This window comes from Triturus cristatus, chromosome 7, assembly GCF_964204655.1.
Source record: "Triturus cristatus chromosome 7, aTriCri1.1, whole genome shotgun sequence".
In the NCBI taxonomy this organism is placed as follows: domain Eukaryota; kingdom Metazoa; phylum Chordata; class Amphibia; order Caudata; family Salamandridae; genus Triturus; species Triturus cristatus.
In genome coordinates, this window is record NC_140590.1 from 583,324,825 (window position 1) to 583,343,535 (window position 18,711).

The following is an 18,711-nucleotide window of genomic DNA, read 5'->3' on the forward strand; positions in this document are numbered from 1 at the left end:
TAAGTTTTGTTCATCTTTCTTGAATAGGCAATAGTGATGTGGAGTAGTGGATTTAATCAATTCTGTGGCAGCAGTGTTTACTGCATAATTATGGATTTACCATATTAGACATATAATTAGCATCCTAATTCACATTCGTAGATTCCCTAAAACTGTTGTTTCTAGCTTAAATGGTTGAATATAATGCAGCGTAATTTGCATTTTTACCCCGTAATTTATATTACCTTGTTGCATAATTAATCCTCCATGCCCTATAATCCTAGTAGCCCTAACAACGTTCAAGTCCTGCAGAATGGTTTGGATGATCTCGTTATGATGATGAAATCTTTATTTCATTGGCAACTGTGAAATATTTTCATGGTTCCTTATGATATATATTGGTTTGATACCTCTGCATGTCATGCACTAAAAGCTTGAAAACATGTATCGTGTATATATATTTTTTCCATGTTTCTGTTGTGGATTGGTGATGCACCTTTTAGCAACTTTAATTTATTCATAGTACTAGATAACACTATATATATATATATTGCTTATTTAGCGTGTTAGCGTAATAACATTTAAGCACATGTTTACAATGTTTATGTTTGACGATGGAAAGTTAAACGTATACGCAATCATTATTATTTTGTATATACACTTGTTTGTTCAAAGAATACTTGTTACACAATAGTGACTCTTTCTATGTTCATGAATAACCGCCGTAGGTTAACAAGCAAAAGGTGTATTTAAACGCAGCAATTATGTTTTACCTGTGTTCAGTGACCAAGGCGGCAAGTCCGTCGAAACGCGTTTGGCTTTGGTGTGAATAAATATTTTCTTGATGGATTTCCCACGGTGTCAGCGCCTCTTCAGTACCGCTTGAATTGGATTGTATAATATATATATATATATATATATATATATATATATATATATATATATATATATATATATATATATATATATATATATTAAATATATAAATGCCCTTAAATTGCACTTGACATCACTGTATGTACCTTTTTCTTCTAGCCAATAAAGCACCAGTCGGATTAGGAAATCGCCCAGGGAGTGTGATTCGTGTTTATGGTGATGAAAATAGCGACAAAGTAACTCCTGGAACTTTTATACCATACTGTTCAATGGCACATGCACAGTTGTGCTTCCATGGGCATCGAGATGCTGTGAAATTCTTTGTTGCTGTGCCTGGTAGGTTTTTGATATATTTGCATAGTATTAATTTTGAACATTTACAGTACATTGAACTGCAAAATCTCAATTTAGGTCCCTCACTAATAACCTGGTATGTACCGCAGTAGTTATGAAAGCATTATTAGCTTCATAAGTGTATGTTTTTCGGGGAACCATAGATGTGAATGTTTTTTTCAGCACTGCTACCCAAATTCACAAAATTTTCTCTGGTTATTCACTAGGGGCCAGATGTACTAACGTTTTTTGCAGGCGCAAATGGGATTTAGACCTGTTTGCGGGCGCAAAAAAATGTGTGGCCTATGTACTAATCCCATTTTGCGAGTCGCAAATCAATTTGCGACTTGCAAAATAGGATTAGCGTCTCGCTATTATGAAGGGGCATTTCAACGGGGTTACTTCCTAATATCGACTCCTGAAACTATGTATGACTGTTTTGCGAACTCAATTGCAGTCACAAAACAGTCGCAGTTTACCACCCTTCACAGAAGGGTGGTAAACCACTCGCAAACAGGAAGGGTTCCCCACGGAACACCTTCCCCTTTGTTAGTGGCTCTCAAAATAGACTCGTGCCCAACTGGAGGCCTATGCCACTGCTTTGCAGGCCTCCCTTGGGTCCTCTCCCGTTCCTGGGGCGTCCTCGGGCCTCCGCTACCTCTGGTGTCCCCGACGGACTCGCCGGTGGGTTTGCCCCCGGCGTCAAATGAGTCCTTGCCCTCCAGGGATGTCGGAGATGTGGTATGAACTACAAAACACTCTGGGTAAACAGTTCCTCTGTTAAGGCATGTATGTGAAAGGTGTCACTATATGCCAGTAGTGTTGTCACTGGGAGATCTGAATTTAAGATCTTAATTCCCTCACACACCTGTTAGGGTGTCATGCTTCATCATAGGGCGCTCGTTGTCGGACCGGCGCTGCAATGTCCAACGGGCCTGGTGGCTACTTTGGCGGAGTTCTTTTGATCTGAGATAGCCGTATGGGAGAAGGGTATGTGGGCAACTGGTGCTATGTGTATAATAATGTGAGTGGGTGAATTTTAAAACAGGCTCCAGATCTAAGAATATTTTAATTCAAAAAATAGAACTGGGACTGAGTAAAAACAGTGGTACCGCCAGCAGGACGTAAAGTACCTAGGTGGCTAGTGAGTTTATAAGGTCAACATGTTTCGTGTCATCTATGCTCCGAAATCGAGCGACACTTCTTCAGGACCTAGGGTAGGTAAAGGTGAACCCCAATGGAGAGCACCAAACAGAAGGAACATCCAAAATGGGATGGTGTGATTAGAACGGAGGTAGATCCCAAGGCGCGGGACTTCACCTTGCCTCTCCACTTAAATAGATTGAGAAGCAGAAAGGAAAAACAAAAACAAACAGAGGGCATAAGGAGCATCTGAAAGAAACACGTTAGTTAGATTCCTCACCTTAGAATATCCCCAGGCATCAGACTGGATCCGGAAGATTTTTCGTCAGCAATACCCCTTGCGCGTCGCTAGGCGTCGTCTGCGGCTCCGCGTCCGTCGTCGGCGTCGTGCGCCGGAATGACGTCGTCGGAGTACTTAGACGCCACCCTCGCGCGCTGACGTCAGTTCTTCTTTTTTCCGCGCCAGTAAGCGCAGAGCCGGGAGAGCTACCCCTTTAGTCAATTTTTGACTAACTTTTTTGATCCTTTTTGATCTTGTCTCGACTCCGGTGCCGGTAGGATGCCTGGTTTTAAAGCCTGTGCTGACTGTAGCCGCTTGATGTCGGTTACGGACCATCACCGCCGGTGCCTTTACTGCTTGGGCCTCGACCACGACGCGGAGTCGTGCTCGGACTGCAAGGCCCTGACCTCGAAGGCTAGACGGGAGCGGTCCCGTAAGCTTCTCGAGATTCGCCACTCGGCTCCGCGCGCCTCTCGATCCCGGTCCAGTAGGAGGTCCAAGGATCGGTCGCGGAGCCGCAGCTGACGTCACCATCGGTCGTCGGGATCCAAGTCTTCGGGTAAGTCGAAGCATTCCAAGAAGTCCAAGAGGCGACACCGCTCTTCGGACTCCCCTCGCCGGTCGCGCGACTCGGCCGAGGGTCAGGGTGGTTCCACCCCCGCGGCTCCGGCGGAGCCGCAGGCGCCGCGCACGTCCCCATACCCTCCGGTCCCTGGGACTAACGCGACGCCGGCGGAAGTCAGTGCCTTCCTCTCGGCCATGAGAAACCTGGCTCCGCCGTCGACGCCCGCTGGCGCGCCTTCGGGCCCGCGGACCCGACTGGGCTGCCTTGCCTGCCGGTGGCTCCGGCCCCGGTGCCGTTGACGGCTCCGGCCTCGACGCCGCAAGCGCCCGAGGGACCCGTTCCCGAGTCCCCGCCGACGCCGGTCGACCTCGTCACGCCTCCACCGCCGGCGTTGACACCGGTACCACCCCCGACGCCAACTCCGCTCGACGTCGAGCCCCAGTTCAGTCCTGCTCCGGGCCCGGCGCCGATACGGCGTCGATGGACGCCGCGTTCGGCGCCGCTGGAGACACATTTTGTCTATCGCCCGGCTCCGATCCTCCCTCCTGTATACCAGGAATCGGATGATGGGGACAACTGGGAGGGATCCGAGGATCCTATGGCCGCTCAGGCTCAAATGTCACAGGACTGGGCAGATGAACTGGGGGAGGCCAGTGGCCTGGATACCTCTCCGGACACTGGATTCGTCTCTCCTCCGACTGTGGCTTCGGAGGAGGGCGCTGCTTTCTCTGTGGTGCTGCGCAAGGCGGCCGCAGCCCTTGGGCTCGAGCTGCCTGCCGTGGTTGTGAGGACTAACGTCCTCACTGAGGTGCTTCAGTCTGCAGCAAGCTCCACTGAGCCTCTGCTGCAATTCAATGAGGCCCTCATTGACGTTCTGCAGGGCACCTGGTCCAAGCCCTCCACAGTCCCTCCTGTGGACAGGAACGTCGCCAGGCGCCACCGCCCTGCTCCGGGCGACCCCAGTTTTCTGTCCCAACACCCTACCTCCGAGAGCCTGGTTATCCAGGCCTCTACCTCCCAATCCTCTTTCCCGACCGCCCCGCCGGACCGGGATTCCAAGAGACTGGAACAGTTCGGCAAGAAGCTGTTCTCCTCCCTTAGTTTGGGCCTGCGGTCTTTGAACACCGCTTGTCTCTTGGACCGTTATTCCCACTCTCTGTGGGATGCGGTGGAGGACGCGCTGCCCCTGTGTCCGGAGGAGGTCCGGACACGACTTACCCAGGCTCTGGCCGATGGGAGGGATGCAGCGCGACATGCTATCCGATGTGGGCTTGACACCACGGACTCGCTGGGTAGGGCCATTTCTACCACAGTGGCGCTTAGACGTCACGCCTGGCTGCGGTCCACGTCATTTTCGGGCGATGTCCAGAGCACTCTCATGGACATGCCCTTTGATGGCACTCGCCTTTTTGGCGAGAAAGCGGACAGTGCGCTGAATCGCTTTAAGGACTCCTGGGCTACGGCCAAGTCCTTGGGCCTCTCGGCCCCGCGGTCGCAAACGTCCGCCTTTCGCCCCTTTCGTGGCCAAGGGAGGGGTGCCTTCTCACGTGCGGTCGCGGACGTGGTTTCCGCCGAGGCGGTTCTGGAGGACGACGAGGTCAGCCCACATCCACCCCGGCAGCATCCGCCTCAAAGCCTTCCTAGTCCGAGCTTTCAGGCCCATTCCACGCCAGTGGGCGGCAGAGTTCGCCATCACCTGCTCCACTGGCGGTCCATCACATCGGACAGGTGGGTGCTGCAAATCGTCCGAAGGGGCTACTCCCTCCCCTTCGAGACGACCCCTCCAGCCATGCCACCGCAGCACCACCGTATCTCGGGGGATCATTTGAATCTTCTCCACGAGGAAGTTTCGGCCCTCTTGGCCAAGGGGGCCGTCGAGAGCGTTCCGAGCCCAGAAGTAGGTCGTGGTTGTTATTCCCACTACTTTCTGGTTGCCAAGAAGGGCAAAGGGGGCCTCCGCCCTATCTTGGACCTCCGGAACGTCAATGCCTTCCTCCGGAAGGAAAGGTTCAAGATGTTAACTTTGGCTCAGGTTCTAGCTGCCCTAGAACCCGGAGACTGGATGGTAGCGTTGGACTTGCAGGACGCATACTTCCACATCCCCGTCCTGCCGTCCTGCCGGCCCACCGGCGTTACCTGCGGTTCACGGTGGGCCAAGAGCACTTTCAGTTTACCGTGCTCCCCTTCGGCCTCACCAGTGCCCCTCGGGTGTTCACGAAAGTGATGGCGGTGGTCGCAGCTCATCTGCGCAGATCAGCGGTTCCAGTCTTCCCCTATCTCGACGACTGGTTGTTGAAGGCGGGCTCGCCCCAGACAGTCGTCTCCCACCTCCAGACTACGGCGGATCTCCTGCATTTGCTGGGATTTTCCATCAACGTGTCGAAGTCACACTTGAGTCCCTCTCAGAAGCTCCTCTTCATCGGAGCAGTTCTCGATTCGGCGCAGTTCCGGGTCTATCCACCGGAACAGCGGGTCCGGGATATTCAGGTCCTGATTCCCATCTTTCGGCCTCTATCCTGGGTTTTGGTCAGGCTAGTGTTGCGGCTTCTGGGGCTGATGGCCTCCTGCATCCTACTAGTGCATCACGCCAGGCGGCGCATGCGGGCTCTGCAGTGGGACCTGAAGTTTCAGTGGGCCCAGCATCACGGCAACCTGTCCGACCATGTCTTGATCTCGGAGGGCACTGCACAGCAGTTGCAGTGGTGGCTCACGGACCCCGATTGGGTCATGGGCAGAAGCATGTCGTAGTGACGGATGCGTCCCTCCTGGGATGGGGTGGCCATATGGGAGAGGCGGAGATCAGAGGCCTCTGGTCTCCGGCGGAGTCTCGCCTCCACATCAACCTGTTGGAGTTGAGAGCGATCCGGCTTGCACTGAAAGCCTTCCTTCCCTCTGTCAGGGGAAGTGTCGTGCAGGTGTTCACGGACAACACCACCGCCATGTGGTATTGCAGCAAACAGGGCGGGGTGGGGTCGTGGACCCTTTGTCAGGAGGCTCTGCGCCTCTGGACGTGGCTGGAACACCAGGGCGTCACCCTAGTGGTTCAACATCTGGCGGGCTCTCTGAACGCCAGAGCAGACGAACTCAGCCGCCGGTGCATGATGGATCACGAATGGCGTCTGAACTCCGAAGTGGCGCAAGGTCTCTTTCAGCAGTGGGGAGATCCTTGGTTAGATCTATTCGCCACCGAAGAGAACGCGCAATGTCAGCGGTTCTGCGCGTTGGAATTTCCAAGGCGGCACTCGCTCGGCGACGCTTTTCGTCACGAGTGGAGTTGCGGTCTGTTGTACGCCTTTCCGCCTATACCACTTCTGCCCAGAGTGCTGAAGAAGATCAGGCGCGACCGGGCCCAAGTCATCTTGGTGGCTCCGGACTGGGCACGAAGGTACTGGTATCCCGAGCTACTCGGTATGTTGACCGATCCTCCGATACGTCTGCCCCTTCGGAAGGATCTTCTGTCGCAGCAGCAGGGGACGGTCCTCCACCCGAACCTGTCCAGCCTCCACCTCCATGCGTGGAGATTGAGCGGCGGCAGTTGATGCCATTCGACTTGCCTCCTGAAGTCTGTGATATCATTCTGGCAGCCAGGCGTCCCTCCACAAAGACGGTATACGCCTGCCGGTGGAACAAATTTGTGGCATGGTGCACAGCAAAGTCTGTGGATCCCCTTTCCGCCCCTCTTTCTGAGGTTCTACTATTTCTTCTTTCTTTGGCCCGGCAGGGCTCTGCCCTGGGCACCCTGAAAGGTTATCTTGCTGCCATCTCTGCCTTCTTGCGGCTTCCTGATCAGCCTTCTCTTTTCAAGTCCCGCTTTCTAAAAGGCATTACTCACACGTTCCCTCCTGTCCCTTTTGTAATGCCTCAGTGGGACTTGAATCTTGTTCTCACATTTCTGATGTGTGCTCCCTTTGAGCCTCTTCATAATTGTCCTCTTCGTCTGCTGACGCTTAAGACTGCTTTTCTGGTAGCCATCACCTCGGCTAGACGGGTGAGTGAGCTCCAGACTTTATCTTCAAAGCCTCCTTTTATCTCTGTTCATCCGGACAAGGTTGTCCTTCGGCGGCGTCCCTCCTTTCTTCCGAAAGTGGTGACTCCATTTCATCTTGGGCAGTCTGTCACCTTGCCCACCTTCTTTCCGCCTCCGCATCCTTCCAAAGAGGAAGAGAAGCTCCACCGTCTGGATCCAAAACGTGCGGTCTCCTTTTATTTGGACCGCACGAAGCAGTTCCGGGTGGACGACCAACTTTTCGTTGGATACGTGGGTGCTAAGAAGGGGAAAGCTGTGCACAAACGGACCATCTCTTGGTGGGTCGTTTTGTGCATCAAAATATGTTACTCCTTGGCAAAAAAGGACCCTCCTGTTGGGCTGCGCGCCCATTCTACTCGGGCCACGGCGGCTACTACTGCTTTGGGACGGGGTGTCCCTTTGCAGGACATCTGTCAGTCGGCAACGTGGGCTTTGCTACACACGTTTGCCAGGCATTATTGTCTTGACAGCCAAGTCCGGAGGGATGGCTTATTTGGCCGTTGTGTCCTCCAGGACTTTCTGGTGTGATCTTGGTTCGCAGACCCACCACCGGGGATGGTATTGCTTGGGTATCTATTCTAAGGTGAGGAATCTAACTAACGTGTTTCTTTCAGATGAACAAGTTACTTACCTTCGGTAACGATGTATCTGTAAGAAACATTAGTTAGTTAGATTCCTCACCGACCCACCCATCCTCCCCGTTCTGCGAACTGACATCTAGGGTTAAGGTTATTCTTTTCAGGCCCCTAGATTTTATTTTTGGCACCAGTGTCGGTCTTGCATGGCTCTGCGTTCCTGGCGCGGAAAGCTATGTACAAGAACTGACGTCAGCGCGCGAGGGCGGCGTCTAAGTACTCCGACGACGTCATTCCGGCGCACGACGCCGTCGACGGACGCGGAGCCGCAGACGACGCCTAGCGACGCGCAAGGGGTATTGCTGACGAAAAATCTTCCGGATCCAGTCTGACGCCTGGGGATATTCTAAGGTGAGGAATCTAACTAACTAATGTTTCTTACAGATACATCGTTACCGAAGGTAAGTAACTTGTTCGACAAGAGTAGACGTAGTCCAACCAGAAAAAACTCACAAATTACGTAAGTTCTATGGGCTAACCACGCCAGTGGGTAAACAAGGTAATATTCGACAAAGTAAATAAACCTCTCCCCCACACCGACAAGGATTAGCCAGGTACAGCTATATTAAAACATAGGAAGTGCTCATTAAAAATATTATACGCATTGTCTGACAAAACGACTAACCCAACCTTAGGGACTGCTCCACAGACGTGTGGGGCAAAAAAGACATAAAAATGAATATATGACAGTGATAGAGCTTACCTTACTTGGTGGAAAGTACCACTACATTGGAAGGAGGGGGAAGTTGGCCCAAGAGTTAAAGGATAACCAACTGAAACGAGAAATAAGGAGAGAGAGGGCAGAGGCAAACAAATGCTGATTTCGATAGTACAACACTACGCGACACGAGGGTTCTGCAGGGTTAACTAAAATTAAACGTGCATGAAGACGTAAAGAGTTACGGGAACAGTCACACCCGTATCCCAGTAGGTATTAAAGGCAATGATTTTCACAGCACCGAGACTATCCACCCGGGAGTGTAGAGCCGATACAAGCTTAGGCTAGGGGGAGGGACGCATGTGCGAGTGACCCCTATTGAACGGTTCTAATGCGGCAGCGATAGTGTTTCCAGATCCAAAGTGCTTAGAGTGTGGTAGGCCAGATGTGTGTCCGGCAAAGATAGGAAGGTCAAAACGTGCGTAATACCGGACCTGAAATGGCGTCCCGTAAACATGCTTTTAGAGTAAAGCGCGTCGTGCCTGGACAGGACAGAGGGGTATTCTGCGCTTTCCGATATCGAGGAGGGCAATGCCTGCTCCTCCGAGACCTCGCCCGCTTCCGGATCTTACCATGGTAACGCGTGCTGTACATTTATGAAGAGATTCAGACTTCCGGGACAGGGAATGCGTCGGCGGTGGCGCCTTCTGCAGGGTTAACTATAATTAAACGTGCATGAAGACGTAAAGAGTTACGGGAACAGTCACACCCGTATCCCAGTAGGTATTAAAGGCAATGATTTTCACAGCACCGAGACTATCCACCCGGGAGTGTAGAGCTGATACAAGCTTAGGCTAGGGGGAGGGACGCATGTGCGAGTGACCCCTATTGAACGGTTCTAATGCGGGAGCGATAGTGTTTCCAGATCCAAAGTGCTTAGAGTGTGGTAGGCCAGATGTGTGTCCGGCAAAGATAGGAAGGTCAAAACGTGCGTAATACCGGACCTGAAATGGCGTCCCGTAAACATGCTTTTAGAGTAAAGCGCGTCGTGCCTGGACAGGACAGAGGGGTTTTCTGCACTTACCGATATCGAGCAGGGCAATGCCTGCTCTTCCGAGACCTCGCCCGCTTCCGGATCTTACCATGGTAACGTGCGCTGTACATTTATGAAGAGATTCAGACTTCCGGGACAGGGACAGATATGTTCACTGAGGAGCATGGGAACAGGACCTCTTTAAATATCAGCTCTTCCGTCCCCCATATTGATTACATGGAGATGTGGTATCGTCAGGGCGCTGCCCGGCTGGGTCCCCCTCCATGATCCTTATGGTGTCAGGGTGCGGCCCGGCTGGGTCCTCCTCTACGACCCATTGCACCCCTGCCGTGCCGCAAAGGTCCTGTGGGGCTCCCTGTGGCATCGCAGGTGGTTGCTGGTGCTCAAAGCCTCGCTTTGTGCACGCCTCGGCCTTCTGGGCAGGTGGCCACCTCTCCGGAGCTGGGGTTGGCGCCTTTCTGCTTCTTTCACCGGAGTTGTGGTTGAGGCTGAGGCGGCGCCGGAGGCTAGCCTCCCCGGCTCCGGTCCCTTCTCCTTCTTCGGAAGGAGGGCTTGTCGCCTCCCCGGCTCCGTCTCCGCTTCTTCCTTCGGAGCCGGTTGTGGTTGAGGCTCAGTCAGCGCCAGTGCGGTGCCGGAGGCTTGCATCCCCGGCTCCGGCGCCTTCTCCTTCTTCGGAAGGGGAGCTTATTGTGGATTCGGCGCCGGACGGGGCCGACTCGATGCCGGATGGAGTCGAGTCGGTGCCGTACGAAGCTCCATCGGCGCCTAATAAAGTAGTTTTGGCGGGTTGTTGACTCTTATATGTTTAAAGTGTTTAAAGAAAGTGAACTTAACATAACAAAAGCAGATATTGAGATTAGCATTAGTAGTAAGGACCCAGTGACAAAATGAGTGTCAGGAGAATTACTTTCAAGTATTGATTAACAGTGAGGATCGTGTACATAAGTGAAGCACGCCCGATTTTGGTTGGTTGCTAATGTAGCCAGGCACATGCTGGTTGTGGAAATGATGATGCAAAGAGAGGATATATCCTCATTGTTCCTTGAGATCTTTACATATAAATAGGGTTTTTTGAGAAGGTTTAAGCTCAAAGTCTGTTTTAAACAAGTTGTAAAGCCAGTAGCACAGTGAAGCTGGTTCTGAGTTTAATAGAAATTGGGAGACTGGTGGAGGAAGGAATCATTGAAGAAACTGAATTGTCATTATAGCTTGTGCTGACTTTTGGCGTGACTAATCATTTTTTTATGTAAAAATGTGTGTAGATTTAAGATATTTGAGTGCTAATGTTTGGGTGGTCCAGCAACCATTACTTAATGTTTCAGAGATAATTAATATGGGAGGTGATGCTATTGTTTTAGTGCTATTGATCTCCCCCTCTACATATACCCATGTGGGACTTCATCCTGATTTCAATCATTTGATTTCTTTTGCTAAGCTATTGGGGGTTTAATAATTATGTGGTTTGGTTTTGGTTTAGCTTGGCTTTGGCAGCCTTAGAGATTCGTGTTGTATGGTTCCTACGAATTTAGTAGGACTTTGTATTAGGTCAACAAAACTTTACAATGTAGAAACTGCGTGTACTCTCATCATCAGTAAATGTTGGTCCAGCTAGCTCACAGTACAGCATCTTCCAAACTTCCAGAGTTGTAAATGCTATTGGCAACCTCGATTATGACCACTCTAGCGAGAGACTGATAGAGGTACCCTTCTGCCAGACCCAGTTGGAATGATCTAACCCCATACCGTGTTGGATTGTCTCAGGAAGCCGGCCTCAGTGCATTAGCGAACACACTCCATCTAAGGGTCCGATTACGATATTGTTTGGAAACTCTTCCGACCAAATCGGTTTCGGAATAGTTTCCAACCGACTCGGGTTCTGCGAGTCTGACCAACTGATTACGATGCTTCCCTGTATCGTTCGGTCGGATTCGCATTGACTTCAATGGGAGGCTGTGTTCTGAACGAAAAAATAGGCTTCCATTGAAAAAAGAGGTGGTTTGTGAAAACCATGCACCCTGTCACGGGCACCCCATGGTGCCTGCCACGTTGTGCATGGTTGGTAAGAGGGGTCCCTTGGGTACCCCCACGGGCCCCAACCGGAGGCCTACGGGTGAAGGGGGCCTGCTACGGGCCCCCAAAGTCAGATTCCGACAGCCGTTTTGTGTTGGGCAGACCTAATCGGAACAGCTGTCCAAATCAGTCATCGTAATGCTCGTTCGGAAACAGTGTCTATAGAGCTGTACGATTCGGCTCCAAATGACTCAGGCTGTCCGAATGCCATTCGGGACCGAATCGTACAGCCCGATCTGAAAGAGACACGTTAATGATAGATTCCTTACCTTAGAATATCCCCAGGCGTCAGACTGGATCCGGAAAGTTTTCGTCAGCAGTATCCCTGCGAGTCGGTAGGCGTCGTCGTACGGCACCGCGTACGTCGCTGGCGTGTAGCCGGCGAGATGACGTCGTCACAGCTACTTAGACGCACCCAAGCGCGCTGACGTATGTTCTTTCTTTTTCCGCGCAGCAGCGGAGATCCGAGAGAGAGCGGTACCCTTAGTTAAAAGTTTGTCGGCCTGTAATGGAAATGTAAGATCTATTTCTATAGCGCTACTACCACTCCAAGGAGTATCTTGGCGCTCACCCAACTCAGCTGTACAAGTTGGGGGGAGTAGATCAACTTCACGCTAAACACTACATATTTAGACCATTGCTATGCAGGCTCGGTATCGGATCCTCACGACGTGTGTCTCTTCTGCTTGGGGCACGCCCATGACCCCGAGGCATGCCCCGATTGTCGGGCCATGGCGCCGAAAGCTTTGCGGGAGCGTTCCCAAAAGTTGTTGGAGGTCCGGCAATCAGTCCCGATCCTGTGGGAGATAGAGGGACCGGTCGCGGAGCCATCAGCATCGCTCGTTGGAATCGGGGACAGGTAAGTCTAGGCGCCATAAAAAGTCGAAGAACTGACGTTGCTCTTCCTCTACCGTTGGAGCCTCCGTTGTTGCCTGCGGCCTACCCACCCTTTCCGGGCCCGCAGGTGACTTCGGACGAGGCGCAGGCCTTCATGTCAGCCTTTGCGCCATTTGTTTGCCCCACCGGGTCCCTCCGGAGCGCCTTCGGGCCCCGCGGATCCGTCGGAAGGGTTTGCCTCTGTGCCGCCGCCACTGGCCATGGCTACGCCAGCACCATACCATGCGGCGGCGCCGAGCGCGCCGCCGCCGCAGACTCCGGCCCTGGATCCGGCTGATGCCAGACGGCGCCTAACCGGGACTGGTATCTTACCCTAACATTTAATTTCTTGGAGGGGAGTTTATCCCATTTCCCAGGGCACCTCGTCCTTACCGGCCTCTTCAGCAAACGGTGGACGAAAGGAAGTACCGGGAGGGGTCTGAGGACCCTTTTGCAGCTCAATGCGAGGATGAGCCTGAATGGGAAGGCAATGTGGAGGGCCCAGTGGATCTGGATTTCTCTCCACACCCTGGTACTCTGTCCCCTTCCTCCGTGGCCACGGAGGAGGTTGAGACTTTTTCGGTGGTGTTCTGAAGCTCTTGACCTCGAGCTCCCTTCTGTGCCTATCAGGACCAATCTCCTGACTGAGGTCGTGCAGCCGCAGTCCTCCTCTGCAGAGCTGTTACTGCCCTTCACTGAAGCGCTTACTGATATCCTGTTGGGCACCTGGATCAAATCTAACACAGGAGTTCCGGTAAACAAGGGTGTGGCGCGCTGCCATCGCCCGGTGATCCCAGCTTTCTCACACAACACCCGACGCCTGAGAGTCTGGTTGTCCAGGCTTCTACCTCGCTGAGTGCGTTCCCTTCTGCTCCTCCGGACAAGGAATCTAGGAAACTGGAGCAATTTAGGAAAAAGATTTTAACCTTTGCCAGCTCCGGGTTGCGGGCAGTGAATACTGCGTGCATGCTAGGCCGCTATTCCCATTCTGTGTGGGACACCGTGGCACATGTGCTGCCTCAGTGCCCTGTGGAAGCACGGGCGGTTCTCTCCCAAGCCATTACCTGTGGGCTTGACACAGCAGATTCTCTCGGTAGGGCTCTTTACACAACAGTGGCGCTCTGTCATTATGCTTGGCTCCGAACTACTGGCTTCTCTGGGGATGTCCAGAACACCTTGTTGGATTTGCCCTTTGATGGCACACGCCTCTTTGGTGATAAGGCGGATAGCACCCTGGAACGCTTTAAGGACTCTCGGGCTACGGCCCAGTCCTTGGGCCTCGCCACCACACGTACTCCCTCGGGCCCGCTTTTCGCTCCTTTCGAGGTCAGGGTAGGACCGCCCAGGCGCGTTCCTTTCAGACCCGCAAGCCTGCGCAGCCACAGTCTCAGCGCAGCCGCGGGCGTGGGACCCACCGTAGTGGGTCCTGAGGACAGCGGGCGGGTCAATCCACCACCTCCCCTGCCGCCGCCGCCACCTCTAAACCTTCCTAGTGCGGTGTTTCAGGCCCACCAGATGCCAGTGTGTTGCAGGATTCGCCATCACCTTCCCCACTCACGTCCCGTAACCTCGGACAGGTGGGTTCTGCAAATAGTCAGAAGGGGCTACTCCCTCCCCTTCGAGTCTACCCCTCCAGCCATGCCACCTCAGTACCACCGCATGTCGGGGGTCACTTGTCACTTCTCCAGCAGGAAGTTGTGGCCCTCTTGGCCAAGGGGGCCATTGAGCGTGTTCCGACGCCAGAAGTAAGTCGCGGATGTTATTCTCACTACTTCGTGGTTCCAAAGGACAAGGGCCTGCGGCCTATTTTAGACCTCCGGAACGTCAATCGCTGCCTCCGGAAGGAGAAGTTCAAGTTGCTCACGCTTGCTCAGGTCTTGTCTGCCCTAGACCCGCAAGACTGGATGGTAGCGTTGGACTTGCAGGGTGCTTATTTTCATATCCCCATCCCAAACTTTCAGTTCACCGTGCTCCCTTTCGGCGCAGTTTTGGGTTTATGCTCCCGAACAGCGAGTCTGGGACATTCGGCTAGGATTCCGATCTTTCGGCCCTGGTCCTGGGTTTAGGTCAGGAAGACCCTGAGGCTGCTGGGCCTCATGGCCTCCTGCATCCTGCTAATCGATCATGCCAGTTGGCATATGCGGGCTCGGCAGTGGGACCTGAAGTTCCAGTGGACACAGCATCGGGGAAACCTGTCCGACTACGTCCAGATCTCGGAGGGCACTGCACAGGACTTGCAGTGGTGGCTCACGAACCAGCGTTGGGACAGCGGCAGATCCCTCTCCCTTTCCCAACCAGAGCACACAGTAGTGACGGACGCGTCCCTCCTGGGATGGGGTGGCCACATGGGAGAGGTGGAGATCAGAGGCCTATGGTCTCCGGCGGAGTCCAAGCTCCATATCAATCTTTTGGAGCTCAGGACGATCCTACCTGCACTCAAAGCATTCCTTCCCTCTGTCAAGGGGAGAGTAGTGCAGGTGTTCACAGACAACACCACCGCCATGTGGTACTGCAACAAACAAGGTGGGGTGGGGTCGTGGACCCTATGTCAGGAGGATCTACGTCTCTGGATGTGGCTGGAGCATCAAGGCATTTCCTTGGTGGTTCAACACCTGGCAGGTACCCTGAACGCCAGGGCAGACAAACTCAACCGCAGGTGCATGTTGGATCACGAAAGGCTTCTTCACTCGGAGGTGGTGCAAGGTCTCTTTCAGCAGTGGGGAGAACCTTGGTTAGATCTATTCGCCACCGAAGAGAACGCACAATGTCAGCAGTTTTGCGCGTTGCAGTTTACAAGGCGGCACTCGCTAGGTGACGCTTTTCGTCGCGAGTGGAGTTGCGGTCTGTTGTACGCCTTTCCGCCTATACCACTTCTGCCCAGGGTGCTGAAGAAGATCAGGCGTGACCGGGCCCAAGTCATTCTTGTGGCACCGGACTGGGCTCGAAGAGTTTGGTAACCCGAACTACTCACTATAACCGTGGATCCCCCCGATCCGACTGCCTCTTCGGGAAGATCTCCTGTCACAGCAACTGGGGACGGTCCTCCACCCAAACCTGTCCAGCCTCCACCTCTTTGCATGGAGATTGAGCGGCGACAGCTGATTCCATTTGACTTGCCTCCCGAAGTCTGTAATGTGATTCTGGCAGCCAGGCGTCCCTCTACTAAAACGGTATACGCCTGTCGGTGGAAAAGAATTGTGGCATGGTGTACAGCGAAATCTGTTGATCCTCTTGCTACCCCTCTTTCTGAGCTCCTATTGTTCCTTCTTTCTTTGGCCCAGCAGGGCTCTGCTCTGGGCACTATCAAGGGCTATCTTTCTGCTCTTTCAGCCTTTCTTGAGCTGCCTGATCAGCCCTCTCTTTTCAAGTCCCCAGTTGTCAATAGATTTCTCAAAGGCATTACTCACCTTTTCCCTCCTATTCCTTTTGTGATGCCTCAATGGGACTTGAACCTGGTTCTCACATACTTGATGTGCGCTCCCTTTGAGCCTCTTCATAACTGTCCTTTGCGGTTATTAACTTTGAAAACTGTCTTCCTGGTGGCCATCGCCTCCGCTCGGCGGGTTGGTGAGCTCCAGGCTCTTTCCTGCAAATCTCCTTTCCTGACGATTCATCCGGACAAGGTTGTCCTTCGACCGCATCCTTCCTTTCTACCAAAAGTAGTCTCTGCCTTTCATCTCGGGCAAACTGTCACTCTGCCCACTTTCTTTCCGCCTCCGCACCCTTCAAGAGAAGAGGAGAGGCTCCACTGTCTGGACCCAAAACGTGCGCTTTCGTTCTATCTCAACCGCACACAACAGTTCCGGGTGTATGACCAGCTCTTTGTTGGCTACGTGGGTGCCAAGAAAGGCCGGCCTGTGCACAAGCGCACTATCTCCCGATGGGTTGTCTTGTGCAATAAAGCCTGTTAGTCTCTGGCTAAAAAGGAACCTCCGGTTGGGCTGCGTGCCCATTCCACCAGGGCGACAGCAGCTACTACAGCATTGGGACGCGGTGTCCCTCTGCAAGACATCTGTCAGGCGGCCACTTGGGCCTTGTTGCATACTTTCACTAAGCGCTATTGCCTTGACAGTCAGGTCTGGAGTGACGGCTTCTTTGGCCGTTCAGTTCTCCGTGACTTTCTGGTGTAATCTCACTTCGCTGACCCACCACCGGGGTTGGTATTGCTTGGGTATGTATTCTAAGGTAAGGAATCTATCACTAACGTGTCTCTTTCAGATGCACAAGTTACTTACTTGTGTAATGATATATCTGTAAGAGACATTAGTTAGTGATAGATTCCTTACCGCCCCGCCCATCCTCCCCGTTCTGCGAACTGTTCTCTAGGGTTCAGGTCATCCCTTTCAGGGCCCTAGTTCTATTGCACCAATAGTCGGTCTCTGGCATGGCTCTGCACTCCTGACGTGGAAAAGTTTTGTACAGAACTGACGTCGGCGTGCCTGGGCGAGTCTAAGTAGCTCCGACGACGACATCTCGGCGGCTACAACGCCAGCGACGTACGCGGAGCCGTACGACTACGCCTACCGACGCGCAGGGGTACTGCTGACAAAATCTTTCTGGATCCAGTCGGACACCTGGGGATGTTCTAAGGTAAGGAATCTATCACTAACTTATGGGTCTTACAGATATATCGTTACACAAGTAAGTAACTTGTGCTGCAGGTTGTCTCGCAGAGCCTTGATTTTCCATTCTATTAATGTCCTAGAGAAGTCGATGATCACTGCCTGTCTCCACAAAAGATTGCGTGTCTGATTGGTCTGTGTGTGTGTGCTTTCCCAGTGAGTGGAGGGTTTTTTCCTGGCCCGGGCCTCAGTTGAGTACCCGTCCGATGCCGCGAGCCTCTGCGTCCCTAGCCTGTTCAATGTTTCCCTCAGTGGGGTTTAGGTCTAGGTTTTATGTCCCCGCCCGAGCAGATGCCTCTTTTTTACTCTCTGTGGTTTGGGTTCCCAGCGTGCTGCTGTGTCTTTGGGTTGCAACTCGCTGTTTCTAGTTTTCCATCGTTGCATGAGGCGTTCTTCCATCCAGGACCATGCTTCTTCTGAGGTTTGAAAGAATTATGAAGTGCCTTGGAAGAGAACTTTGAGCTTAGCGGGGAAAAGAAGCATGTTTTGCATCTGCATGGCTCTCAGTTTGACCTTCACCGAGTCGAATGTTCACCTCATCTTCTGCACTTCGCTGGAGTAGTCTGTAAAGATCATTATCTTGGCGTTGGCAAGTTTAAGTTCCCCAATGTGCTGTGATTCTCTGAGAATTATGTCTTGATCTTGGTAGTTTGAGAACTTTGCTATTAATGGTCGGGTTGCGCCGGGTGACGGTCTTGCATTGGGCTTCCTATGGGCCAGTTCGATGATAAAACAGGGTGAAAACTGCTGCTGGAAGAGAGTCACGCAACCATGACATCAAGAATGTCACTGGATCAGAGCCCTCCATTCCCTCTGGGAACCCGATGAAGCGCAGTTTGTTTCTACGTGCTCTATTTGCCACATCATCCACTTTCCATGCAACTTCCCTCATTGTCGCCTTCATGTCTATGACGTCTTAATGCAGTTTGTGTGTCGTATATTCTACTTCTGAGATGCCAGTTTCAGTTTGGGTCCCCCTTTCCGCAATTTTGCGTATATCTTGACACATAAGGGAGACTTACGATCTTATTTCTGCCAATTTGCCCTCAATGGTGTCTCTAGAGGTGTGGATCTCTTGGAGGGTGGCCGCGTTATCGGGTGATCCCGAGAGTTCTCCCTCCGTTTCTGTTGGCGGTGGGAGCACTTTTGTTTACTTGTCCATTTTGCCTTGTTTTTGAGTTTTGGGTTCCTTGTCCCTCGCCATAACTTTAATTGAAGGGATTAAATCTTTTAGGGGGCTATTAGTGAGTCCTGTGCTCTCTATCAGGGGGTCCGAAGGGCAGGTGCTGTATATTCAATACTAAACAAAGTTGAAAGACACCTTATTCCTTGGGTTGCGGGGGCCCCATCCTCCACGCGTCAGCCACCAGTCTTCTGCGAATCTCAAGTGTCCCGGAGGGATTCTCTGTTCCTCGCCACTGTTTCCAAACAGCAGGGGTGTGCAGCCTGGCCTACATTGTCTCGCCTGTAAGCAGTCCCTCTTGTCTGTTACCAGTTCAGGGCACAGCCATTGGCGTGTCGCTGAAATCGGCATGGCTACTCCACCTCAGCGGCCCAGTGGACGGCATGTCTCCTTGTTGTTGCCGTCTAGGC

General features: G+C 52.6%; 1 protein-coding gene across 3 annotated transcripts in view; it reads left to right on the forward strand.

The window, feature by feature from the left end:
* The window catches only part of SPAG9 (sperm associated antigen 9), a 1,633,747-nt gene that overhangs the window by 1,560,366 nt on the left and 54,670 nt on the right, over positions 1-18,711 (forward strand). For all 3 annotated transcript variants that reach the window (XM_085617154.1, XM_085617155.1, XM_085617156.1), the window contains one exon: positions 1,015-1,191. In XM_085617154.1, coding sequence (XP_085473280.1) covers positions 1,015-1,191 — 177 coding nt within the window. The remainder of the gene's footprint in view (positions 1-1,014; positions 1,192-18,711) is intronic.